General features: G+C 39.4%; 1 protein-coding gene across 1 annotated transcript in view; it reads right to left on the bottom strand.

Moving 5' to 3' along the window:
* LOC146000289 (sodium/glucose cotransporter 4-like) overlaps window positions 1-27,227 on the bottom strand; it is a 108,372-nt gene that overhangs the window by 19,488 nt on the left and 61,657 nt on the right. Inside the window, exons 8-9 of the mRNA XM_083137782.1 lie at window positions 25,397-25,640; window positions 17,647-17,797 (exon numbers count right to left, since the gene is read on the bottom strand). Of these exons, the coding sequence (XP_082993908.1) occupies window positions 17,647-17,797; window positions 25,397-25,640 (395 nt within the window). The remainder of the gene's footprint in view (window positions 1-17,646; window positions 17,798-25,396; window positions 25,641-27,227) is intronic.

Genomic DNA, 27,227 nt, shown 5'->3' with positions numbered 1-27,227 from the left:
CATTCACTACCCTTCACCCAGCGGTCGATATAGCACATACATTTCACCTATATGCGGTCCTGTAAAGCACATACAGAGGTTGTTTCCGATCTATGGTGACGAAATTGCACACCTTGTGCAGCACTACCAAGTGGGATGAGAATGAAGCTGCCAGTCATGTGGGCACATTGGACTGTTGACTGTGCGTGACAGGTGTGGTCACTGTGTATCGGGAAGAATGCCACGAAAAATCAGTGCATATTGCGAGGATTAAATAACTGCACTTTCCAATGTAAACTACATTTATAGTGCCATTATAAAACTGTGCAAGGAGCATGGACTCACTGTGTCCAAAAATGACATATCACGGGTGTTGAAAGGGGAGGTGTGGGATGATTGCTGTTGAGCAGAAACAGGCCAACCCCCGGCCTGCCACTAGCTGCACACCAGCTACAATTTGGGACGTCAGGGCACTGGTCACCAGGTAGAATCCAGCCACACAGAGAAGTATCGCAAATCGGCTACAAACATCACTGAAGACAATACACACCATCATTCACTGCAATTTGGGTTTGGAAAAGCAACGCAAGGCGAGTGTTCATAAGCTCTTGCCAAAACACATCCAGGAACATCACACTAACTGTCGAAAGCTTTATGAGCAGCACCTGTCAGGTGAAAAGTGGAAGTTCGTTGTTACATTGGATGAGGCATGTGATTATCTTGATGACTGTCACAAGCCACGTGCAATTTTGTATTGATCGACAGGTGCGAGGGACTTTCAAAGATGGTTCACTGAATGTAAGGAAAGTTTTGGAACAGGCTTCATGATCATTGCTGGATACTCGTACAATGGCAAGCTGACCATAGATTGTGTTGCCAAAAATATGAAGATTCATTTCGATTAAATCAGGCTATGGTCCTGACACCCGTTTATCACCATGACATTCACCATCTCTATGGGAGGGACCAGAATCGTGTGTGGGTGCATCAAGACAAGGCGTCAAGTCACACATCTTGCTCAACCTGCCTCTTCCTCCAACAAATAGCAGAAGAAACTGAAATTTGTGGAGTTTCCTTCACAGACATTCCAGTGAAGTCCCCTGATGCCTCACCGATGGACTTTTATGCCTTCGGCCTATTGAAACGAGCCTTGTCTCACAGGAGACCCTGCACCATTCAAGGGCTATGGAAAGCCTGTCAGGAGGAGTGGTTGAGGCTGGACATGACTACACTTCGTGCCAGTCTCCTACAGTGGAAACTTCACTGTCGGGCAATTGCCAAGATGCAGGGCCACCAAATAGAGCACTCTCGATGGTGGCAACATCTTTTCTCTTAAGGTAGGTGCAGTTTGAAATCGTCACCATAGATCGGAAACAACTTCTGTACTGTACTTGTATAGTGCATAGTGGTTGTATATAATGCTGTTTGGTAAGCACAGGAACAATATGAGCGTCGGAAAGTGGGATCAAACTGGTCCATAGAACCCCCCGTTGAATTGACATTGTTTATTGCCAGTTACAAAATAGCAGAACGTTTGTTAGTTTTATTGTTAATAACGGAAATAAAGTCCAGTTAGTTAGTATTCGAAAAGAATAACCAAAGAAAAATGGCGTTAGATCGAAAAATTGAGGTTACAATAAAGGCACCAGGTTATGTATTACCATTTAATCCAAAGAATAACTGGTTTCCACAGTTTTCAAAATTCCAAAAATTAAGTTGTATGTGAATGGTCAAACAACATAAACTTTATGACTAATTTTTTCTCTCTTACTTTTAAAGTTTTTTCTTGAGGCATGTAAAATTTAATAACAAAATATAATAACTGTGCATTTCAGTACACACTGCATAAAACTTAATATTCACACTTCTCATGGATAGATTAGAAAAGTCTCCTCAAGGATATAAGGACAGCAATAATAATAATAATAATAATAATAATAATAATAATAATAATAATAATACGTTTGGAATCAATTAGTTATCGATTATGAAATTATTATTATTATTAATTAATAATCATTATTGATGTTATTTCTATTATTCAAATTCCTTGCGATGCCATGGGAACAATTATGAGTGAACCCCCCCACCCCCTCTGAAATTTTTTCCTGCCTACAGCCGTGTGAAATACTGGATAGTCTTGAAAAACAACAGGGAGTGCTTTACAATTAAAGCTAGCATTCATTTTTTTGCAAGGTAAAAATTAAGAGCTCTTTTTTTTCTGATGGGGTGTAGCCATGGGTGTCGCCAGAAATTTTTGCAGGGGGGTTGGGCAAATAATAAAAGTTGAATAGCAGAAAAAATAACAATGAGTATTATTAGCATGGTTATTAATGTCATTATACAATAATAAATATTATAAACTAATAAAAACAAATGTTATTCAAAATAAAAATAAAAAATATTATTATTATAGAAATGTGGAGACTCGATCCACAAAACAAGTGAATACCAGCACATCTATTTTTCATTATTTCTTTTGCATTTTATTCAGTTAGTATCTGAAATGCATTTTGATATTAACTTTTGCACGTCTCGTTCAAAAAAGGCTTTGAATTATAGGGGGATTTTTTTCCATAAAGTTTGTTGTGTGACCTCTCATCTACAACTGTAATTATTAGAATTTTGAAAACTGTAGAACCATTTGTTCTTTGGATGAAATGGTATAATATTACCTTGTTCCTGTATTTTTCACTCAATGTTTTCGATCCAATGCATTTTTACATTGATTATTCTGTTCGAAAACTAACTAAATGAACATTTTTTCTGTTCTTAACAATAAGAGTAACAAAGTTTTGACTTTCTTGTATCCATAAATAAACGATGTCAATTTCCGGGGGGGGGGGGGGGTTCACAGACCCATTCGACCCCCTCTCCCGATGCCCATGGGTATAGCATCCATTGCAATAATTCTTTTAGCTTATCATGCACTGAAGTTTATCAACACTGCAGAGTTCAAGTATTTCTGGCATTCCATTCAGGTTGCTTTGAAAGTTACTCATTGACAGTACTTCTCTATGTTGGAGGTAATATTTTTGTTGGGTGACATTTATGCACCCTCCTCTGAAACATGAAGCCCTGCTTTAAAGACTCGGCCATGTTATCCAAAATCAAGGGCACTGAAAAGAGTGTGCATGAAAGTAGAAATCTGACACTTCCAAGGAATTGTCATAATTATTAGTGAAGAGGGAACAAAATGCTTAATGCTTTATCTCGTTAATGTTTTTTGATAAGTCAGTTTATCGTAGAAACAAATGCTATTTTTATTTTTAGTGATATTCGTAAAGGCACATCCACACTATGCCGACCAGCAAGATTGAGTTGCAAAGACGAACAAATGGGTACATGCCGTTGGCCTGTGATGACTTGCCAATCAGCATGCTGATTCCAAGCTGACTATTAGCGGTCTACTTCAAAACAAGTGGAAGAGGCACCAAGCATGTCTAGACAGACAGACTGAGGAAGGATTGGTCTTGTTTGTTCAACTTTTGATCATGTAGTGGATGAACCCACATGTTACAACATTAATAGAAATGTACTGTGGTCATCCTTTGCTATGGAAATGCAGATTGCAGTATATAAAAATTGGAACAGTTCTAGAAATCACTTGTTTCAAAATCTTAATGTATATATACACAAATGGTAGGAATTTCCTGTTGCAAGGAACTACAAAGCAGCAGCGTGCATTCGGGGTATGCAAGGTACGCAATACATACCCACAACACAGTAAGTAAAAAATAAACATTTTTTCGTCTTCCACGAACATTAAAAGTCAACAATTATCGCTCCAAAAGCAGTTCCACTGCAAGAAATTCCGATTTCCGCACGAACACGCTGCTGCCTGTCTCGTGTAGCCTACCTAGCCTGGCCTTCCTGAAGGCGGTCCCGAATGATCGCGATTGTGACTTCGGCAGCCACCCGATCTGTGTTCCTGCAGATTTCTGAAAGAAAGACGCTGATTCTTCTGTTTGGTACCCTAGAAATTTGGAAGGTAATCCCATTGGCTCCTATCAGCCCCGACCACGTGTTTGGGTCTGCCCGCACTTACCCTCTCACTTCTTTCCCGGTTCTAAGCGTCGAGGGTACCCAAGATTTTGAGAGCATATGCAGTGTTCAACATATTTGACAGAAGTCAACATATTTTTTTTTTTTTTTTTTGGAATGCTTAGCTTACTAGCAATTAGCAGCCATGTGTAGATAGATCACTGTGTTGGGTTTCAATAAAAATACATTATAAAAAATGATACATTAATCAGAGAGGAGGGCTAGAATATGTAGTGCTGGAAGATCATATTTAATATACGCGTAAACTATCACATATAGAATATTTATATGAGAAAGTTACGATAGCAATTTTGTTTTCGTGGGAGGTGAGGACCAGAATGGAGTGGCCGACTGAGGATTGGGTCTTGCCTCAATCCCCTCTTGGCGTGATCACTGTGTCAAGGGGAAAATATGTGAACAATTTGCAAGTTTCGCACAATTCACAGAGTACGAGAGTATCTGCTTATCTTCTTTTGGGATCAACATTTTTTTTTTTTAGTTCCATAGCATGGGTGTTGATTGTTGACCCGACGATATGAATGAATGATAAAAGAAAAACATAATAAAACATAATTCTTACAATGGGATTCTAATTTTAAATTATTATTTCATAGGTTAGGTTATTAGACACTTCTTAATCATTTCCTTTGTTTGTCATCAAAAACTCATGGAAGAAAACCCTTGTTACGTAATTTTCTTTTTATTGTCTCACTGTAAGCACGTAAATGACATTGAATATGCATTGATGTGTTTTACTGTCTTTTTGCCCACAATACCCTCAAGGTGGGGTAATTTTGTGCAGAGACTGAACTACAGAGGTGAAAAGTACAAAAAATTAGAAGTGCCTCAAATTTCACCAACCCTGCGATAATTTGGGGCAGGGTATAAAACAGTGTACAGAACATTTACTATGGGACCTTTCAAGGGAAAAAACAGTCAGAATGTACTCTCTGACATTCTAATGTATAAATAGAACTGAGAAATGTTACTATTAGCTATCGGTCTCAAAGGTATTTCAGTTTTTTTTAAAAAAAAGTGGTAGCAAGTATCTATTTAAATCACTTCTGCTATACTTATTTCAAATTTTCAGACTTGGACAAATCAAAAAATCTCCATGGATGCTTCATAGAAATCACAATTACAGAAGCTGCTGCTAACAGCTCATCTTCCTCATCATACATTTTCACAGTATTTTTCATGTGTGTTGCCAGCTATAGGCATGCAGAGGCCCCCTTAAGGGTGGTGGGGCTGGGGCAATTGAAAGTTCAGTCAGGGAAAAAAACTAATTTTATCTCGGTCGGTCTGTCGGTGTCTGTCGGTCGGTCAGTCGGTTGGTGTTTGTTGGTCTGTTTGTCAGTCAGTCTGTGTCTGTTGGTCAGTCAGTTGGTCGGTGTCTGTCGGTCAGTCAGTTGGTCGGTGTCTGTCGGTTAGTCAGTTGGTCAGTGTCTGTCGGTCAGTCAGTTGGTCAGTGTATGTCGGTCAGTTGGTCAGTGTCTGTCTGTCGGTCAGTCAGTTGGTCAGTGTCTGTCAGTCAGTCAGTGTCTGTCTGTCGGTCAGTCAGTTGGTCAGTGTCTGTTGGTTGTGGGTCGGTCAGTGTCTGTCGGTCGGTCGGTGGGTTGGTTGTTCGGTGTCTGTCGGGGGTCAGTGTCTCTCAGGGGTCGGTGTCGGTCGGTTGGTGTTTGTTGGTTGGTGGGTTGGTCAGTGTGTCGGTGGGTTGGTGGGTCGGTTGGTGTCTGTCGGTCGGTCGGTGTCTGTCGGTTGGTCGGTGTCTGTCGGTCGGTCGGTGGGTCGGTCTGTGTCTGTCTGTCGGTCGGTCGGTCTGTGTCTGTCGGTCAGTCGGTGTCAGTCAGTCAGTCAGTCGGTGTTTGTCAGTTGGTCTGTGTCAGTCGGTGTCAGTCAGTCAGTCGGTGTCGGTCGGTGTCTGTCGGTCAGTCGGTCGTTCGGTCGGCCAGTCGGTCGTTCGGTCGGTCAGTCGGTGTCTGTCGGTCGGTGTCTGTCGGTCAGTCGGTCGTTCGGTGTCTGTCGGTCAGTCGGTCGTTCGGTCGGTCAGTCGATGTCTGTCGGTCAGTCGGTCGGTGTCTGTCGGTCAGTCGGTGTCTGTCGGTCAGTGTCTGTCGGTCAGTCGGTGTCTGTTGGTCAGTCAGTCAATTGGTCGGTTGGTGTCTGTCGGTCAGTCGGTCGGTCGGTGTCTGTCGGTCGGTCGGTCGGTTGGTGTCTGTCGGTCGGTCGGTGTCTGTCAATCAGTCGGTCGGTCGGTCGGTGTCTGTCAATCAGTCGGTCGGTCGGTCGGTGTCTGTCAATCAGTCGGTCGATCGGTCGGTGTCTGTCAATCAGTCGGTCGATCGGTCGGTGTCTGTCAATCAGTCGGTCGGTCGGTCGGTGTCTGTCAATCAGTCGGTCGGTCGGTCGGTGTCTGTCGGTCGGTGTCTGTCAATCAGTCGGTCGGTCGGTCGGTGTCTGTCAATCAGTCGGTCGGTCGGTCGGTGTCTGTCAGTCGGTCGGTCGGTCGGTGTCTGTCAGTCGGTCGGTCGGTCGGTGTCTGTCAGTCGGTCGGTCGGTTGGTCAGTGTCAGTCGGTCGGTCGGTCGGTCAGTGTCGGTCGGTCGGTGTCTGTCAGTTGGTCGGTCGGTCAGTGTCTGTCTTTCGGTCGGTCGGTCGGTGTCTGTCTTTCGGTCGGTCGGTCGGTGTCTGTCTTTCGGTCGGTCGGTCGGTGTCTGTCTTTCGGTCAGTCGGTCGGTGTCTGTCTTTCGGTCAGTCGGTCGGTGTCTGTCGATCGGTCTGTGTCTGTTGGTCGGTCGGTCGGTCGGTGTCTGTCAGTCGGTCTGTGTCTGTCAGTCGGTCTGTGTCTGTCAGTCGGTCGGTCGGTCGGTTTGTGTCTGTCGGTCGGTTGGTCAGTTTGTGTCGTTGGTCGGTCGGTCGATTGGTCTGTGATTGTCAGTCGGTCAGTCTGTGTCTGTCGGTTGGTCGTTGTCTGTCAGTCGGTTGGTCGTTGTCTGTCAGTCAGTTTGTGTCTGTCGGTCGGTTGGTCTGTGTCTGTCGGTCGGTTGGTCTGTGTCTGTCGGTCGATTGGTCTGTGTCTGTCGGTCGGTTGGTCTGTGTCTGTCGGTCGGTTGGTCTGTGTCTGTCGGTCGGTTGGTCTGTGTCTGTCGGTCGGTTGGTCTGTGTCTGTCGGTCGGTTGGTCTGTGTCTGTCGGTCGGTTGGTCTGTGTCTGTCGGTCGGTTGGTCTGTGTCTGTCGGTCGGTTGGTCTGTGATTGTCGGTCGGTTGGTTTGTGATTGTCGGTCGGTTGGTCTGTGATTGTCGGTCCGTCTGTTTGTGTTGGTCGGTCAGTTGGTTGGTCTGTGATTGTCGGTCGGTCAGTCTGTGTCTGTCGGTCAGTTGGTCTGCGATTGTCGGTCAGTCAGTCTGTGTCTGTCGGTCGGTTGGTCTGATTGTCGGTCAGTCAGTCTGTGTCTGTCGGTTGGTCAGTTGGTCTGTGATTGTCGGTTGGTCAGTCTGTGTCTGTCGGTTGGTCGGTCTGTATCTGTTGGTCAGTTGGTCTGTGATTGTCGGTCGGTCAGTCTGTGTCTGTCAGTCGGTAGGTCTGTGATTGTCGGTCAGTTGGTCTGTGATTGTCGGTCGGTCAGTATGTGTCTGTCGGTCAGTGTCAGTCTGACTGTGCCTGTTGGTCGTTCATTCTGTGTGTGTCGGTCAGTAAGTCTGTTGTTGTCGGTCGGTCTGTGTCTGTCGGTCGATGTGGGTCGGGCGATGTCTGTCGATCGGTCTGTGTCTCTAGGTCGATGTTGGTCAGTCGATGTCTGTCAGTTGGTCTGTGTCTGTAGGTCGGTCGGTCTGTGTCTGTAGGTCGGTCGGTCTGTGCCTGTTGGTCGGTCTGTCAGTCAGTTGGTCTGTGTCTGTAGGTCGGTCGGTCTGTGCCTGTTGGTCGGTCTGTCAGTCAGTCTGTGTCTGTTGGTCTGTGGCTGTCGGTAGGTCTCTGTCTGTCGGTCAGTCGGTATGTATCTGTCGGTCTGTGTCTGTCTTTATATTTTATATATATATATATTATATATATATATAACTAACTAACTCTCTAGTCTTCTTAAACCCGAAGGTTCATGGCTGCAGCAACACAGGCCTTCCATCTGTCCCTATCTTGAGCAAGATCTATATACTCTCTTCCATCCCTACCGATTTCCTTTAGGTCCATCTCAACGTTGTCCCTCCATCTTCGTCTTGGCCTTCCTACAGGTCTCTTACCATCTGGTTTCCCAACAAGAATCCTGTAAACTCCTCTTTCCTCTCCCATTCGTGCCACATGGCCTGCCCACCTAAGTCTTCTTGATTTAATTATTCTAATAATATCTGGACATGAATACAAATTATGTAGTTCTGAATTATGTAACCTTCTCCACTCACCTGTCTCCTCATCCCTTTTAGGTCCAAAGATTTTCCTAAGGATCTTATTTTCAAATACTCTCAATTTATGTTCCTCTTTCAATGTAAGGGACCAAGTTTCACACCCATATAATACTACAGGCAAAATTACTGTTTTGTATATTTTAACTTTTAGTTTCTTAGATATTAAACGAGAAGACAAAAGTTTATGAAGAGAGAAGTAACATGCATTTCCTGAATTAAGCCTACTTTTTATTTCCTCTTTAATATAATTTTCATTTGTTAATATTACTCCTAAGTATTTGAATTTGGAAACTGGTTCAAACGAGTTGTTATCAATAATTAGATTTTGATTATTACCTAACACTTGGTTTCGGCCTGTAAGCATATATTTAGTTTTCTCTTTGTTAACTTCCAAACCTATCTCTTTAGCAGTTTTGAAAAATATTTTAGCATTATTCTTAATCGTATTTATATCATCCCCCAGTAAGTCTACATCATCTGCATATGCTAACAACTGAGTCACACCATTTAATTTTAGTCCATCTTTAGTTTCTTTTACCTTCCTTACAGCATATTCTAAGGCAAAATTAAAGAGCAATGGAGATAATGCATCTCCTTGTTTTAACCCATCATGAATTATAAATTTGTCAGACATATTATTACCCACACGAATTTTACTTTCTGTTTCACTGGTGCATATTTTTATCATACTAACAAGCTTCTTAGGTATTCCAAACTCTACTAATATATTATATAATTTATCTCTTTTGACCGAATCATATGCTTTTTTGAAATCAATGAATAGCTGATGGACATTTTGATTATATTCCCACTTTTTTTCAAAGTGTCTGTCTGATGTGAAAAATTTGATCTGTAGTTGATCTGTTACGTTTAAATCCACATTGATAATCACCTATAATTTCATTAGCATATGGGGTTAGTCTTGTTAAAAGAATGTTAGACAATATTTTGTATGTTGTTGAGAGTAGAGAAATTCCACGGTAATTATTGCAGTTCATTTTATCACCTTTTTTAAACACAGGAACAATTATGGATTCTTTCCACTGTTGAGGGATTTCTTCTTTATTCCATATTAAACAAATTAATTTATGAATTTGACATATTAATGAATTTCCACCATATTTAATTAACTCAGCTGGTATTAAATCAATGCCAGGTGCTTTGTTATTCTTTAGCCTTTTCATAGCATCTTTAACTTCAGTCAAGTTTGGTTCTGGAACTAAAGGTTCTGCTGTGTGTACTTCATTTACTTCTGATTTATCTCCTACATGGACATTTAAAAGGTCATTAAAGTAGTTCTTCCATCTATTTAGAATATCGCTTGGGTCAGCTAGAAAATCACCATCTTTATCTTTTATCAAGTTTACTTTAGGTTGCCACCCCTTTCTAAATTCATTTACACCTTTATATAAATCTCTGATATTTTTATTTTTGCTGTTTGTTTCAATTTCGTTAATTTTGCTTTTCAAGTAATCTCTTTTTTTACTTCTAAACGTGCGGTTAACTTCTCGCTTTATTCTATTATAATTGCTTAGATTTGTATCATCAGAGTTATTTAACCACCTAAGTCTAGCCTGATTTCTTATTTCTATTAGATTATGACATTCATTATCAAACCATGGCTTACTTTTTCTTGGTTTATGGTATCCTATACTTTCTTTAGCTGCTGATTCTATTGCATTACGTATGTGCTCCCAATTCTTATTTACGTCTGTTTCATTTATATTTTCATCATCATTTAAATCCTGCAAAACCTCAAATCTATTTGACAGTTTAATTTGGTAATCTTTCTTAATTCTTTCATCAGCAAACTTTCCTGTATCAAATTTTATAACTTTTAGATTTTGTTGCTTATGATTTATCACTGAGAGTCTTTCTCTTAATTTAGCAATTACTAAATAATGGTCACTGGCACAGTCAGCACCTCTATTTCTTCTTTATTCCATATTAAACAAATTAATTTATATATATATATATATATATATATATATATATATATATATATATAAACATATTATATACAGGGTGATTCAAAAGTCTCGCGACATAGGACAACTCCATTATTTGTGCAGATACCGAAAAAACGTTAGAGGGCAAAATTGTTGGACATATGTTTGAAATCATGACCGTGATGTTGCATTTGTATTATTTTCATTGTGTGCAGGAGACAAGAACAAAATTGTTCGAAAATACGTCTTAAATCATGACCGTAATGTGGAATTTTTCTTTTTTTCCAGTAATCAACAACAATGTCCCAGTACACAATTCAGGAAAGGGTGGAAATGGTTCTTATCCATGTTGCAGGGACGAGTCTACGGGAAGCTGCGGAGGAATATCACAGACGGCATCATGCAATCATTGGTCGTTTACTGGAGCGGTTCAAGGCAACAGGCAGTATCCATGACAAACGACGGTCTGCGCGGCCACGTACAGCAACAGATCATGCAACCTCAGCTAGCGTACTAGCTAAGCTGACAGTCAGTCCAACACGGTCAACACGAAAAGTGGCTCAAGAACGTGGCATCAGTCAAGCATCCGTGTCCAGGATACTATCCAGAAATCATTTCCATCCATATCGTGTGCATTTTGTCCAGGAACTGCATGGAGATGACACAGATAGACGGGTGCAGTTCTGTGAGTGGTTTACTGAAAGACAAACACAGCAGCCACACCTTGAAGCTGATATTCTTTTCAGCGATGAGGCCTGTTTCCATCTGAATGGAACAGTCAATAGACATAACGATGTATTGGACATTGCTGTAGATGCTCATTATCAGACTGACCCAAGGTTAAATGTGTGGTGTGGCATACACGGGGATGTTCTCATCGGTCCCGTATTTCTTAACAACAAGCTCACTGCTGAACTGTAGAGAGCGCATCTCGAGATGACACTCCTGCCCTATTTGGATAATCTACCCCAGGCAAAACGACGGGGGTTTTTCTTTCGGCAAGATTGAGCACCGTCACATTTCGGACTAACAACTCGCGAATTGCTGAATGAAGTTTTACCTGGGCGTTGGATAGGTCTGAGGGGTCCCGTGGAATGGTCGCCTAGGTCGCCCGATTTTTCACCACTTGACTTTTTCTTCTGGGGCCATCTCAAACCTGTCGTGTACAGAAACAGGCTTCGAACACTGCAGGAACTTCAGGAAAACATCAGAGGAGCTTGTGGAGCAATAACACCTGTGGTGTTACATAATGTGCGCAAGAGTTCCGTATTCGGATGTGCCGTCAACAGGATGGCAATCAATTTGAACAATTCCTCCGGTAGTGTCCCAGCGGTGCAGCTGCTGGACATGTTAGTTCAGGTCGTTCCTTGGTATCAGTTTGCCACTCCGTGCGGTTGCTATTGTTATTGCGATTGTCAATTTTGTTGTTCGGTCGTAAATGGAGTACGGCTATGACATTGATTTGTTGGCGTTTCTTTCCGTTTGCCATTTTGAAAGTCATTTTGTTTTGTTCTGTTTGTGATTTCAAGCAGACTAATAAATGGTCCATCTGCTGTCGCAACAATTACGCTCATGATTTCCAACAATGTATTTCCTACACTTATGCCATCTATCGCTTTTTCGGTATCTGCACAAATAACGGAGTTGTCCTATGTCGCGCGACTTTTGAATCACCCTGCATATAATCATATTATTTAAATACATAATCAATTCATTATAAATTGTCTCTGAAACGTACACACTCCCTTTCATTCAAACCAAACTGTTATAGCAGCATAGAACACTTGTGATTTGTTTGAAAAAAAACTTTGACAGTTTACCTTTCTTAGCACATATCTCACAATAACATTTGTTTATTATATTTCACAGAATAAATGTCTGAAATCGGGTCCATCATTTTACTTACCTCATCAGGGGTGCCCACAGGGGGATAATGGTGCAAGCCACGGCATCGAGATTTTGGGGGTGATTTTTCCCCCTTTAAATTATATAAAATTCAACATTTATATATTTTTACAAAATATGTGTAAAAATTATACACCTTAAATGCACCATATTTAATTCATTAGATGAAGAAAAGAAAGTTTTTATCTTATCAAAGGGGTGGGGAAGGAGTTTCCAACTCTCATATATTAGGCCTTAATTGACACATGGGTTCTGGGAGGGGTGATTCTGAATTAAAAGTTGCAGGGGGCAGTATCCTACTCCCAAGTCTTAATTATAGAGGGTATTTTACCTAGATGGGATTGAGCCTTGAATTGAGAGGGGATTCCAATTCTTGTGTATTAGTATTGTCTTAGAATGTTGTGGAAATTCTGATGTGGAGGTTGTGAGAATTTATTTTTTGGAGGAGACAATATCCACTCTTCAATATCAACAGTAAGTCTAAATTTGGCATGGAAATTTTTGATGGTAGGATTAAGACAGGAAGCTCTTGATAAAGTGTTAAATCTTAGATTGTCAAGGGATTTCTGTAATAGAGATAGAGTTCGAACATTAAATTTTGGAAACTATTTATCGATATGATATCCATACATTTTCGACTCTGAATGTGCCAAAAGATAAGCTGGAAAAGAGTAAATATTTCGGGATCCTAAGAAAGTATTGACACCCCATTATATTAATATTGTTGAAAGCCTGCAAAGAAATGGATGTAAAAATTTTCTTGCTTCCTTCCCTCGCAGTCATGTGTTGAGAGAATGCATGTTTGGCACTTTACTTAGGTGAATGTGAAGTTTTATACTATAGTTACATTACAAGACATACCGTGATAATCTCGATATTCATTAATAACATCACTTCTTAAAATATAATGCTTAATTTAAAGCAGGTGCATCATTTGGAACAAAAAATATATTGAATCTACATTTCTAACTTCTTGTTATAGGTTACTAAAATAATTATATTTACCCCAAGAAAAGGGGGGTGAGTTCTTTGAAAGAGGAACCTATTATATTATTGCCCTGAGCTTAAGAATTTCTAACTAGGGTTCTGTAATGTCTCGTGAAACAATAATTGAATCGGAGCATGTTATTTAGTTTGTCAAGGTTTAATTTTCTATATTTATCTTAAGTTGTATAACAATTTGTGTTAAATACCCACTCTGCATATGAACTCATATTCGAGGCGTGTGCGGCTTACTCACGTAATGTATATTGAAAGTACAATATAATATATCATAAAATACTTACGTTTCGTGATTATCTGTTTTAGAAAAAAACAACGTTTCGGGATCCTAGTATGTCGGTCGGTCTGAGTCTGTCGGTCAGTCGGTCTGTGGGTCTGTGTCTGTCTGTCTGTCTGTCTGTCTGTCCGACAGCAACAGACCGACCTACTGCACCATTATCCCCCTGTGGGCACCCCTGACGAGGCATATACAGGGTAAGTCTAAATGATGGACCCGATTTCAGACATTTATTCTGTGAAATATAATAAACAAATGTTATTGTGAGACATGTGCTAAGAAAGGTAAACTGTTTTTTTCAAACAAATCACAAGTGTTCTATGTGAGCACCTCGCACAACACGGCACACATCAAGCCGATAGTCTATCTCCTGCCAAACCTTGTGTAGCATGTTGTGGTCAATATCAGCAATGACTGCTGTGATGCGGACATGCAGGTCATCCAATGTTGTTGGAAGTGGTGGTATGTAAACGTGATCCTTGACAAAACCCCACATGAAGAAATCACATGAGTTCAAGTCGGGGGAACGAGGTGGCCAATGAAGGAGAGGTCGATCCTCCAGAGATGCACGGCCTATCCAACGTTGTTCCAATGCCCCATTGAGATGGTCCCGAACGCTGCCATGGTAATGCGCAGGGGCACCATCCAATTAGAGAATGAAATCTGTGCTATCCTCTGCAAGCTGTGGAAGGAGCCATAGTTGCAGCATATCAAGGAAAACAAGTCCTGTCACAGTACATTCACGGAAGAAAGAGGGCCCATAAATCTTTTCATGGGAAATGGCACAAAAGGCATTCACTTTGGGAGAATCACGTTCGTGTTCCACAAATTCATGGGGGTTAGCAGTTCCTCAAATCCTTACGTTGTGTCTATTAACTTTCCCTGAAAGGTGAAAAGTTGCTTCATCACTGTAAATTAACCTCTAAGAGAACCCATCCATTTCCATTAATGCGAGGAAATCAGCACAGAAGGATGCGTGCAAAGCATAATCTGTGTCTTTTAAGGCTTGAACTAGTTGCAAGCGGTAGGGTTTCATTTGTAAACATTTCCGCAGAACCCGCCAGACAGTTTTCTGTGGAAGTTGAAGTTCTCTCGCTGCCCGGTAGGTGGACTTCTGTGGTCTCCACACGAAACATGTGCGCACTCGTTCCACTGTCTCTTCCCCAGTCGACGGATGGCCAGTCTATTTTCGTTTACAGATGCAGCCCGAATCTCTGAAATGTTCATTCCACTTACGAATGGCCTTTCCCCATAGGTGGTTCTCTCCGATATTTGGTACGGAAATGCCGTTGCACACTAATCACAGACTTGTTCACATGATAATCAAGCACACAGAAAGATCTTTTCTCCAGTCAACACCATTTTCCTGCTCGCTGCTGACTCCTAGCGGTAGAAAGTGGAAACACTGCGTGGAAACTAAATTTTGAAAGTTAACCTTTCGAAGCACATGTCTAACAATAACATAGTATGTTTATTAGATTTCACAGAATGAATTTCTGTAATTGGGTCCATCATTTTGACTTACCCTGTATAAGGGCATGTGGTGATAGGGCTCTACACAGCCATTTTGAAGGTGTTGGTTTAATTAAGTAAATGCTTACTTTTTGGTGTACCAGTACTCCAAGACCTGATTTCTGTATTGACTCTGCATTGTGGGGATATTTGGGGAAAGAGTTTGAATAACAAGAAAAATCAGGCCTTGGTGTAGAAGGCTTGATATTGTGAACTCTAAATTAATATCTTTTCTGCATGTAAGTTTACTATTTTACTGCAGAGATAAATTATCATGCAAGGTGTTTAAAGTGACGCATAACAGCATTAGCCAAAATCATGGACTTAGATATTAAGTGGAAAAATATTTTGCTTTGAAACATTGCACTCTTAATTCCTTACGTAAACTGTTCTTTTGTTCTAATTGTTTTATGATGACTTTTTTGTATGTAAATTGTTCTTTAGTAAAGAATAAAAGGAAGAATCCACCAGCCCAACCAACCAAACTCAATGGTGAACCTATTAGTAACAATAATATCCAGAATCTTTATGCTACATATTTCGAATCTGTCTATTCTGCGGAACCATCCTCTTACGAAACCACACATACGAACGAGCTCCCGAAATCCCAACTTAGTCTCTTAAGCATCCCAGAAATCTCCCTAAAAGAAATCGAAAAAGCCATCAAGAAACTCAAACCAAAAAGAGCAGCTGGACCGGACCTAATCCCCCCTACGTAATTAAAGGTTGCTCAGAGGCGCTCAAGTTCCCTCTCCACACCCTCTTTAATTTAACCTTGAAAACAGAAAAATTCCCCGCAAGTTGGAAAACGACGGAGATTTGTCCAATCCCCAAAGCAGCAGACAAGACAGGCATAAGTAACTACAGACCAATCGCGAAACTGTCAGCTCCAGCTAAACTCTTTGAGCAAATAATTTATAATCATATTTACTCGCATGTCAAACCTATCCTTTCGCCATACCAGCATGGATTTGTACAAAACCATTCAACTGTGACTAATCTCGTCGAATTAACAAATTATGTTGCGTCAACAATTGACGATAAAAGACAAGTCGATGTAATATACACGGACTTCTCACGGTACACCACGATACTTTAATTCAGAAACTAGCCTACATCTGCCTCTCCCTGCAACTTATAAAACTACTTGCTTCATATTTACAGAATAGACGACAATATGTCATGCACCAAGGACTAAGGTCCTCCTATTATGTAGCCAGCTCCGGTATCCCCCAAGGTTCGAAGGCCTCCTGCTGTACTTGATTTTCATTAACGATTTACCACATGCACTAAAAACTCCGAAAAATTAATCTTTGCTGACGATGTCAAAATTTTCAAAGAAATTAAAAGCGATCACGACTGCACGAAATTACAAGATGAACTTAACGAAGTACTTAATTGGTGCAAAAACAACTCAATCTCAAGAAATGCAAAGTGGTATCATTCACACGTAACACACATCCCATCCAATACTCGTATAACATTTCCGACGTAGAAATCCTAAGAGAGAATACTGTAACTGATCTTGGAGTCACATTTGACAAAGCTTTAAATTTCCAAACACACACTGCGCGCATCCTCAGTGAAGCGCACAGGAACCTAGGATTTGTGATGAGAATGGGTAGCCAGTTTAAGAAAAAAGAAACCTTTTTGCTACTTTACTATACATTTGTCAGATCAAAACTTGAATATGCCTCAGTCGTTTGGGACCCGTTATTTATAAAGGAAATCGAAAAAATAGAGAAACTCCAAAATAAATTCTTAAGGTATTTAGTATATAAATTAGATGGCATTTATCCAAAATTCACTTCGGGTGACATCTTACGCAACATGCTGAGTGTCCCGTCCCTTGAAAAAGAAGACAGATGCACCAGTTAACCTTCCTTTCTAAACTTGTCAATGGAAAAATTGACTCCTCCGCACTTCTCGCAAAAATAAACTTTTATGTTCCATATTCAAAATTAAGACCCAGAAATGACCTCTTCCAAATTTCACGCGGTAGAACCAGGATGGCTGAAACGGATCCCATGAGGAGGATGTGCACGTTGTACAATATAGTCTCCAATAATACCCCTGACATTGATCTATTTAGACCTAAAAGCAAACATATTATGTGAACCCTGTATATAATAGCATTGTAACCAAATATGTTGTATACTTTATGATATACCACCCCTGTATTATATATTGTTGTTATGTAATGATTATTCTGTTCCGTCTTATACGTAGTTATTTTCTCATTGTCTTTGTTTTCTCTTTCCAATTCTTAATTACTTGTCTTGTCAATATGTATGTGAACTGAACTCAGTTAACCTTAAAACACTGTAACTGGGCATTTGCCTGTAGTGTTTAATAAATAAATAAATAAATAAATATTATTACCTTGAACTGTTAGGCACTCTTTTAGAGAAAAAACAATTAAAGACCATTGACATTACCTGTCCAAATTTGCACAATAAACCTTACTAATAAACTATACATTAACAAAATTGATTTGATGATCATTGGCAGAAATAAACAAAAGAGTTTGCATTTTTTCACAAAATACCATTTTTTTTTTTCACATCATTAGCAAACTTACTTGCTTATAATAAGAAGTTCATGTGTTCCAGCCTTGGGTCTTATTTTCTTCCAAATATCCATTGTAAATAAAGTGCTGGCACTATTGAACACGGAAGTGAGATCAGACATGAGTGCTGCTAGCATAACTGCCAACATAACTCCTCTAAAACCTACAAAAAGAAAGAGAATAAATTAGAGCAGAGATGTATATTAAACTATTTTGTGCCTTCATTTGGGCATCATACTACTCGAACACATGCCTGTGTATTTAATAAAGTCAAATGAACTAAATTACATTAAAATATCAACACAGTAAAAAAAAAATTCCAAACACATTAGAGTAAACATTGTAAATTAACATGAAATCAAAAATTATTTTAGCCCACTCAAAAAACAGCAAAGTCAATTGCATTTAATCTTTAGAGGACAGAGCCTCATGTGCATGTTTAGCCTCTCCAGACAAGAACTTTTCAAGCATGTGATTTCCAACTTGCTGGGGAAAAAAGTAGCTCAAGAACTAATTGTCGTAAAAAGATAAAACCTTTTTTTTCTGGGATGATAGAGCTTTTAGCAGAGGTACAGCGCCTTGAATAACGTAGTGTGGAAAACGACCCAAGAAACTGGTTCCCCGAGACGATGACTAGTAGATGGCAGTGCGATCGACCCAGGTGCTAATTTTGTTATGAAAGTAATGAGGCTTAGTTAGTTTTTGGAATATATTGTGAAGATTTGTTTCTCTAGAAAGGCGGTAAGTGAATTGATGGAAACAGTTATATTTGTGGAGTGATTTGCAGTCACGAAATGGCATTAATTTGGAAAGAAAAGTAAAATAAAATTAATAAATAAATAGCATGCGTAACGCAAGAAGAAACATCTCAATGTGATTCCGGACGTCAGGTCTTGAACTGTGTATTAGAGTTTATTTTTCTATGTTATTAGAATATAGATAGTATCGTGAGAGATATTTCATACCGAGGCGACAAATCACAAATGTCGCTTGAAAGCGAGCAGTCGGAAATCAATGCAGCCTTTCGAACCGTAGGGACACAAGCTCTGACTGCACCATTTCCTCAAGGAGATTTTACACCAAAGCAACACGCGACAAACGATACGAGGATTTCACACCAAAGCGACACGGGTCATTCGGTCCAAGGCAACTTTCATACCGAAGTGACACATGTTGCTTGGAAAGGAGCCAATCAAGAGCAACATTTCACATCGTAGCGGCATGACGGGAAGCACAGGCCAGCGTTCGGTTGGTGAAATTCTCAAGCGATAAGTGTCGCGTGCCGCTTGTCGCTTTGGTGCGCAATCTCACTAAAGCAAGACACTCATTGCATCGCGTATGCGCGAACAACAAACCATGGCAACATGTTGCAAGCTATTCAGGAAATGGTCCAGTTTGAGCGACGCAGAAGCGACAAAGCGACACGTGTGGCTTATTGTGTCACCTAGAGCTGTTGTTGTAATGTGCGGTTTATCGTGTCGCCTATCCGTTGTTCGCAAGCAACGCTTGCTAATAGACTGAAGGCACCATGTCGCTTGTCACTTAGTTGGGAACTCCCCCTGTAGCACGTCGCTTCGGTCTCAGCACCCTTCCTTTAAGGAGCTTTCCAACCGAAGTAACAAGTAGCATGCGAATACGCCATATGAACGTGTCGTTTGCTGTTTGGACCCTCATGTGCAATGAATGCTATTTTACAGTCTGGAAGTGTGTGTCACTAGTGTGACAGTGTGAACATCCCATGTCGCTTGTCCCATTGGTTTGAAAGTTGCCTTACACTCATGTCGATGGCACTAAGAAAGTTTTGTGGGGTTCCCCTTGTCGTTTCATGCAATCATCATTATCATCATCGCCGCGATTAGTTTAAAGCGGAAGAAAAGAGTCAGTAAATATCAAAAATACAAATGCTTCAGTGTGTATATCTTTAAAAGAAATGATGATGATGATAATAATAATGAACCTAATTCATACACAAAAATGTATTTGCCAAGAACATTCCACGCATATTTTTTCTCCCGTATTATTAACGAAAGTATGACGATAACAGGACATGGTCGACTGTCTAGAATGTTCGTTAATATCTTCGCGACCACTGTACCAAATATCATAGCAATTATCACATTCATAGAAATGCTTCATGTAAAAGAATCAGACGTTGCAGCGAAAACTCCATTTACTTCCATTATAAGCAGTCGAACACCAAGCACCGGGGTCAACACCAGCACCTGTAGCGGATCATTTTTGAGTGGAACCAGCCAGAAAGCGCAGAACCATGCCGTTTTCCACACTACGTTATTCTAGGCGCTGTAGCAGAGGTGAAGTTCATACACTGTACCTCCCAATAATGAAGGTTAAAGGAAGAAGAAAATTAAGAAAATCAGAATTTAAAAAAAAAAATGATTTCGGCTTGCCCCTTTGGTCACTACAGTAGACCAAAGTGATTTAAGAAAATGATGTAGTATATAGCAATGGTACATTTGCACAACCATGCAAGGTTTCATTCGTACAACCATGCAAGGTTTCATTGAAGATAGGCTGATACTTCTTGAGGGAAGATAATAGAAAGAGTGGCAGTGTTACCAGCTCAACCCTCCATAACACATGCAGTTTTTTAAAATTTTGAATTATTTTCCTTACCAGCAAAATATTGGTCAGGAAAGCACCAGGTAAGTTATCTTCATTATTTTCCTGAAAACATAGAGGCATTTGCGCCTTTTTTCTGTCGTTCTTTCAGTTGATTTCACACCCCTCAAGTGACCGGTCCCCCTTTAGCGGCACTCAGTACTGCGCACGGGACATTTCCTACCTTAAATCACAGCATGCCAGCCATGAATTGGGCGGAAATAAGAAGAATAAAACCACTGTACGCTGTTAGGAATGCAAATTATTTGAATGCAGAAATCGTTGCAGTACCCATACGAAATGTCGCAGTTATCAAAATAACGATATTGAAAAGTGACAACATTCGGTTCCTTATATTTGAGTCAGTATGTATTTTCTTACGTATACCTCGTAAGAGTACAAGAAACAAATTGAGTTTTGAACATTTTAAAAATATTTTTTTAAGTTTCTTCGAGGTGTGTTTTTTACATTCAATTGTTTTTTCTGCAAGTCAGAGAGATTTTGACAGAGAATTTTGGAACAAATAGTTCCTTTCTAAGCCCATATAAGTTGTACGATTTCAATTTGTTTTGAAAAATACGTTGAAAATTTTTGGAAAATACTTTGATATTTTTGTGAATGGTGAGTTTAAATTTTTAGTGCCTTCATTATATTGAAAAGTTTTAATTACTTTTAGAATGATATTTTGGTGCATTTGCTTCAAGAGTCTAAGCTTGTAATTGTATGAGACTGCCATTTTTGTTTACCTTTCTTCTAATAGCAAATAAAAATGTCCGAAATGGACATGTTTGCATTCATGTATATTTCCCCTGGTTTACAGTAAGTGCTAATGTAATTCAACCTCGATTTGCATCAATAATTCACGTAAGTAACGTTGGTTTTTATGAGGCGGCGAGTGCCGCACGCGGGACATATGTGCTGCTATGAGGACACGGATGACGGAGGGTTAAAGAAAAACAAATCTGGAATTTTGCTTCCAACCTTGGCTCTATGGATGCTTGCTGAATTGACCAAATTTGGAGGGAAGCACAATAAAAGATCACTCTCTGAGAATATGTAACACCCATCCTCCAAATTTGGAGAAAAAAAAATTACGCAACATCATAATTTTCTGGATTTTTTAAAAAATTCTTATTTCCTGGACCCTAAGTGTCACACGTTGTTAAATTGTGCATTTGTTCTCAATATTGCATGTAAAAGTAAAATATATCATCAAAAAGTGGCACTTGAGGAGTTGCAGCCCATTTTATAAGATCTCTATCTCAGTGGCAAATAAAGGACTCTTTCAAACTCTGCTTGTTAATAATAGTAACAATGGATGTACTGTTTTGTAATTTGTATTTCATATGTATGGAAATGAACAAAGAAGACAGAACTGAAATTTCACGTGCAGTTTTGAAGGAATGACACATTAAATGCCATCACTTGATGGGTGGCAATATTCTGCCCAGCCATCTGTAGTGCAATGCACATTATTATTATCATCATCAGGGGTGCTGAAACCAAAGGGGGGGGGGCAGGAGGGTCCAGGCCCCCAGTTCTCATTTGGCCCCCTATAAGGGGCCCAATGTATCACTTTCAACACAATTTCATTTTATAACAAAGTATTATTTGTGTGTATGGAAATTTCATAAATTATATTTAAGGACTGACTTTCTCTGATATTACGCAGTATTCTGCTCTGAAATGGTCATTTTACTCTATCTCAGTATTTCTTTTTCCAAATACAGTTAATAAAAAAAATGTATGGTACATTATGATTATGTGCGAGAATAGAGGAAGAAGTCCTCTTGCTCTTGAGCAAGTCAGTACATCGAAAAATAGGTAGGTGCCATTCTTTTCCACACAAATGTAAGGTAACTTTTAATTATTTATTGGCATATATTGTCGATGTATAGGTCTCCTCACCTTACGAACTTCTGAGGGCCAGTATTTGGAATGTTTGGCTATCACTTGCATTCGAAAGAGAGAAGAAAAAAATGTAATGAGAAAGTGAATTAAGCATATTTATTCAGTATGTAGCAGTCCATTGTGTTGAGTAGACATTGTTGAGCTCAATGTGGAGAAAAGGGAATGGAGAAAAGAAAAAACTCCAACTCTCTCTGACTATTTCAAGAAAAAAATTCCCCCTGCATATAGCACCTTTCCATGAAGGCACATTTAGGGGAGGTGTGGGTAGGGAACCACACATTCTTTACATCAGCCACTTTGAAGGTGATGTGATAAACACTACTCTTCAGCTGCCTTTACACCCCAGGGTGGCCCCTAGGTAACCATTTATGTCAGGCTGGTCAAGCCCCAGAGTCGCTTTACACAAAGACAAGGCTGGAAAAATTCCGACCTTAGATCAGCCAGCCCAGGAATCAAACCCGAGTCTCCTGCACAGTAGCCCTACCAACTAGACCAAAGAAAAAACCAAAAATATAAGTAGTAACTTTGTTTACAAAACTCTTGAATAATACTTTATTTCTTTATGATAAATACTACAAGTTCATCCTTAGGCCTCTTCCGGTTGTTACTTTTACATGACTAACATTATTTTGATCGTTTTTGGGTGGAGGAGGGGAACAATAAAAGGCTGTGTCTTTGCCCCGGATGACAAGGAGCTCACTTTCCAGTCTGCAAACTGAGTAAATTACCCTATCCTGTCCCTATCTCTGAGAACTAAAAATAAATATATATTTTGTGGAAATATCAATAAGATATCAAGTTGTAAATTCAACTATTTATCGAACTTTAAGACTTCTTTCAGATGTTACGTAGATCGTTCACATACAATGTAGTGTTCAGGAAATATAACCAGGACCGGATCAAGACAAAATTGGGCATGATGCTGCATACCGTCGATTTTTTCTGTACAACTAACTTTCAAGGTGAATTTACCTGTGTCTAGGCGTCCGAAATTGGGGCTCCAAATTTCATTTTGAGATTTATTTTCATGTTAATATAGCAAAAGAAAACTGTTCAGCTTTCGGAAAATTCTAGTCTGTTTTCATCTGGGCCTATTTCGGGAATGGGCCTAATGCTGCAGCATCAATAGCACCCACCTTAATCCGGCCCTGAATATAACCGTACAAAACTGAGTCTTATCTTTTTAAATCATGCTGTATTATGATATAAATTATCCTCATTACAGGTAGATCGTAACAATAATTTGTAAACATAGGTATGGAAACATTTATAGGCACCCATAGTGCTTCTTCTTGAGAGGCTCAACATAGTTTCTGTGCTTTGCATAAATACATGAGGATAAATTGGATAATATTGACGCTAAGGAGATCATAAAATCTTTCATTGAACGTTGTTGTAGAACAAAATGTTGTTCTCCTTCGGAAAAGTCAAGAAGTTGAAAATACTATGTTTTGAAATATGCCACAGTTCTATTAATCAGGATTAGTATTTTTTACTTGTACATGTAAACAGTTGTGTGCTACTTCATACTGCATTTCTGTGCCTGGAAGTTATATATTTAAAAATAGTTAACTAACGTTTAATAAAATGTGTGTATGTGTATAGTGAGAGCATGTTTGAAGACATTAAACTTCTAGAAAGGACTGTGGGAATAAGTACCGTGCGTCCATTTCGATCTTCAGCCGAGAGATCGGGATAAGCGTGGCGGGCGGCGCTGACGGAGATGCCGACATTTGCGGCCTGAAATGCCCGCTTATTTTTATGGACATATGCAGACATTTATATAAATATTGCAAAACGAGCACTAACCTGTGTTATAATTTATCATCTGTAATTCATCCAAGTTCTGCCCTTATATACACAAAAGAATACGCTTTAGAAACGATGTTAAGAGCCACAGATAATAGAACATTTTAATCATAATTATGACCAGTAACGTCCTGCTTCAGTTTATATCCTTGAAAGAGTTTTGTGGCGATGGGAATCGTTTGGAGGTTTCGAATGTGCAACACTGTATCAAGATTACGCTGCAGACGAAACCGTTAAAAGTGAATGGTTTTCGTAAGCTTCCTTGCAATCCGATATCTCCGAGCTCGAGTTTTTTTGTTCCTTCGCGACTAGATGAAGACAGAGCTGTGAATATAGTGGCGAGCAATGTAAACCAAGGGCGTGTTAATTTCGTACTGTGCGCAAGAGTGTTATTCTTGGTTACTTGCAGTTACTTGTTTGTGTTATTGCAGTGTGTATGTGTGTTGTGTCAGTTAGACGATTGGAATGCCAGCCGCAAGGTTCACGTTGGAACAAAGATTTATTATGTATGACACGTACATGAAAACAGACTTGTGTCGAGACGTGTGTAGGCAATTTGTACAGAAATTCCCAGGCATTTCAACTCCACATAGAGATACAGTTAGACCTTAAATTACGAGAAACTGGATAGTTAAATTTTAAAACACCTAAGCAAAAACGACGGATTCTAACCGAAGCAAAACTCGATGATATTGGTGCAGCGTTAGAACATTCTCCAAACAAACCTCTACGCCGTGTTTCACAAGAGGTGGGCGTGTCAAAATCATCGGCACATACAGCCACTAAGCTACTAAAATTAAAACCATAATCTTATAACACAGGTTAGTGCTCATTTTGCAATATTTATATAAATGTCTGCATACGTCCATAAAAATAAGCGGGCATTACAGGCCGCAAATGTCGGCATGTCCGTCAGCGCTGCCTGCCACGCTTCTCCTGGTCTCTCGGCTGAAGATCGAAATGGACGCACGGTATAATTATAAATAGAATGTAAACTTCTAGAAAGGAATAAGTACAATTGTATAATTATAAATAGAATGTGATAATCAAATTCTTAATGAAAAGTTACACATAAAGTATTATGTTATATAATCACAATATAGTGAATTATTTGTCCATCAAATAAAGTTCGGTGTGCCCTGATGTGTGTTTGTGTTGTCAGAGCTAGTAATTGTATGGTAATTGCAATTTCTCAAAGGTTAATTCAAGTGTGTTCATTCTTACGTCCCTATTTTTTTTTGGGGGGGAATCATTGACCCCCCCAAACAGAAAAAATCTGTATTTATGCCTTGCTTAGCTTTGGTCGCCCCCCCCCCAAATATCAGTAGGAATCGATGCCTATGATGATTATTATTATTATTATTATTATTATTATTATTATTATTATTAATCAGTTTGTTTTTCAATTCCAATCGTAACTTACCTCCTGGCATGATTCCAAGAACAAGTCTCGGATAGGCACTATTTGTGCAACCTACAGTACTGTCACAGACTGCTTCACATACTTCTGGTTTGACACATGCTACTTCATCTGTATACAGAATCCTACTGATCATGCCTGGAATTACCATGATGAAAACAGGCAGGATTTTAATGAATCCAGCAAAGAGTGTTCCACCTTGAGCATGTGACAAAGACTTTGCAGCCAAAGCTCGTTGCACCATCATCTATGAAAGAAAGGAGGAAAAATTGATATAAAAAATGAATGAAGAAAGCTGGCAACTTTTTGATTTCTGAAACAATTAACCCAACTGCAACAAATATTATTTTGCATTTGTTTTTATAGTTCATATTTTATCTTATTCACACCCGATAGGGGTGTGCCCAGGAGGAAAGGGGTGTACCTGACAATTTCAGTAGAAAAATGTACAGTGACTCTTCATTTGATAGGTTTCTTAATTTCAAACTTATTATGTTGTAAGAGAGATAGTTTGGATTGGTCAGTGTATTTTGAAGAGATTTTGAAAAGCTGCGTTATGGTTTCAAGGAGTCTACATTCATAACAGCTAATAATTTCAACATGCAGAACAAACAGGAAAAACATTCAACATCATCATATGAAAGCACAAAGGGCAAGTCAAATGATGGTATTGCAAGAATGTGTGGTGTCACACTAGGGGATTACCCTGCAGGTTCCTTACAAATTTTTAATGGGAAAAGGGGTCTTGTTGGATAGGTCTCTCAATTTCAAGGAAATTTTGTAGGGAACATTTTTTTAACTATACACTACAATATTAAAAAAAAATACAAAACTGTTTTCAGATTTATTTGCATTTTGGTATATTTTTATTTTGATAATGCCTCACATATACACATCCTACTCAGATTACAAATAACATGGCTAGTCGAGTGCTGCATGGGACCACTTTTGCTCACCCAAACTGGTTCAAGTCTCCCACGCTCGAGCGTACCGCACTTATAGTGGAATGATTTATAACGTCCCATATTTCAGAGCCTAATAAGCAACACTGTCAACAACTCAAATACAATACATATGAAAGTATGCAATATCTACAAACCGAAAGGTAAAATGGATACACATGTTGACAGACCTGTCTAAGCAATTGCAAATATCGTATCACAGTGCAACATGACTGCACTTTGGACTGCAATTTCAAGGTAATACTATAGTATATAGTATGTATTAAGGCCTAAAAGAATACCTTGTACATCATTGTTCACTTACCGAAAATGATAATCATATTCTGCGAAATAATAAAATGCAGTTATAACATTCAATCATACATCATTGTAATGTAACAATACTCCTAGAAACAGAAATGCAGAGTTCGGAAAGTTACTTTTTTAAAAGTAACTAGTCACAGTTACTTGCCTCAAAAAGTAACTAAGTTGCAGTTACTCGTTTTAAAAAGTGCTTGAAAAGTAACTGTAAGTTACTTTTACAGTTACTTCATACTGAAAATTTTCTTGCAAGCAATTACATTGTACGTATGTACAAGTGATGATCACTAACTGGAATAAAATACTCCCATAATTATAGTCCGGTATGCCAAAATGGTAGTACAGGAATGACAGACTAAGAGGCAGATGGAAAGCACAATTTGTACTGATTCTTAAGTAATAAAGTTGTATGACGCATTCCCGTGTTTCATGTTGTTCTTCTGTATACACCAATGCCACAGTTTGAATATCGGACAATTATTAAGACACAACAAACAAAAATGTACTGGACAATAATTATGGGACAGAGGGAGTAATATGTTAAGTAATATGTTTATTTATGCTTCTAGTTG

Source organism: Lepisma saccharinum, chromosome 1 (assembly GCF_977018435.1).
Source record: "Lepisma saccharinum chromosome 1, izLepSacc3.1, whole genome shotgun sequence".
Classification (NCBI taxonomy): Eukaryota; Metazoa; Arthropoda; class Insecta; order Zygentoma; family Lepismatidae; genus Lepisma; species Lepisma saccharinum.
The sequence above is the reverse complement of the archived record's forward strand: the minus strand, read 5'-3'. Positions and strand labels throughout refer to the sequence as shown.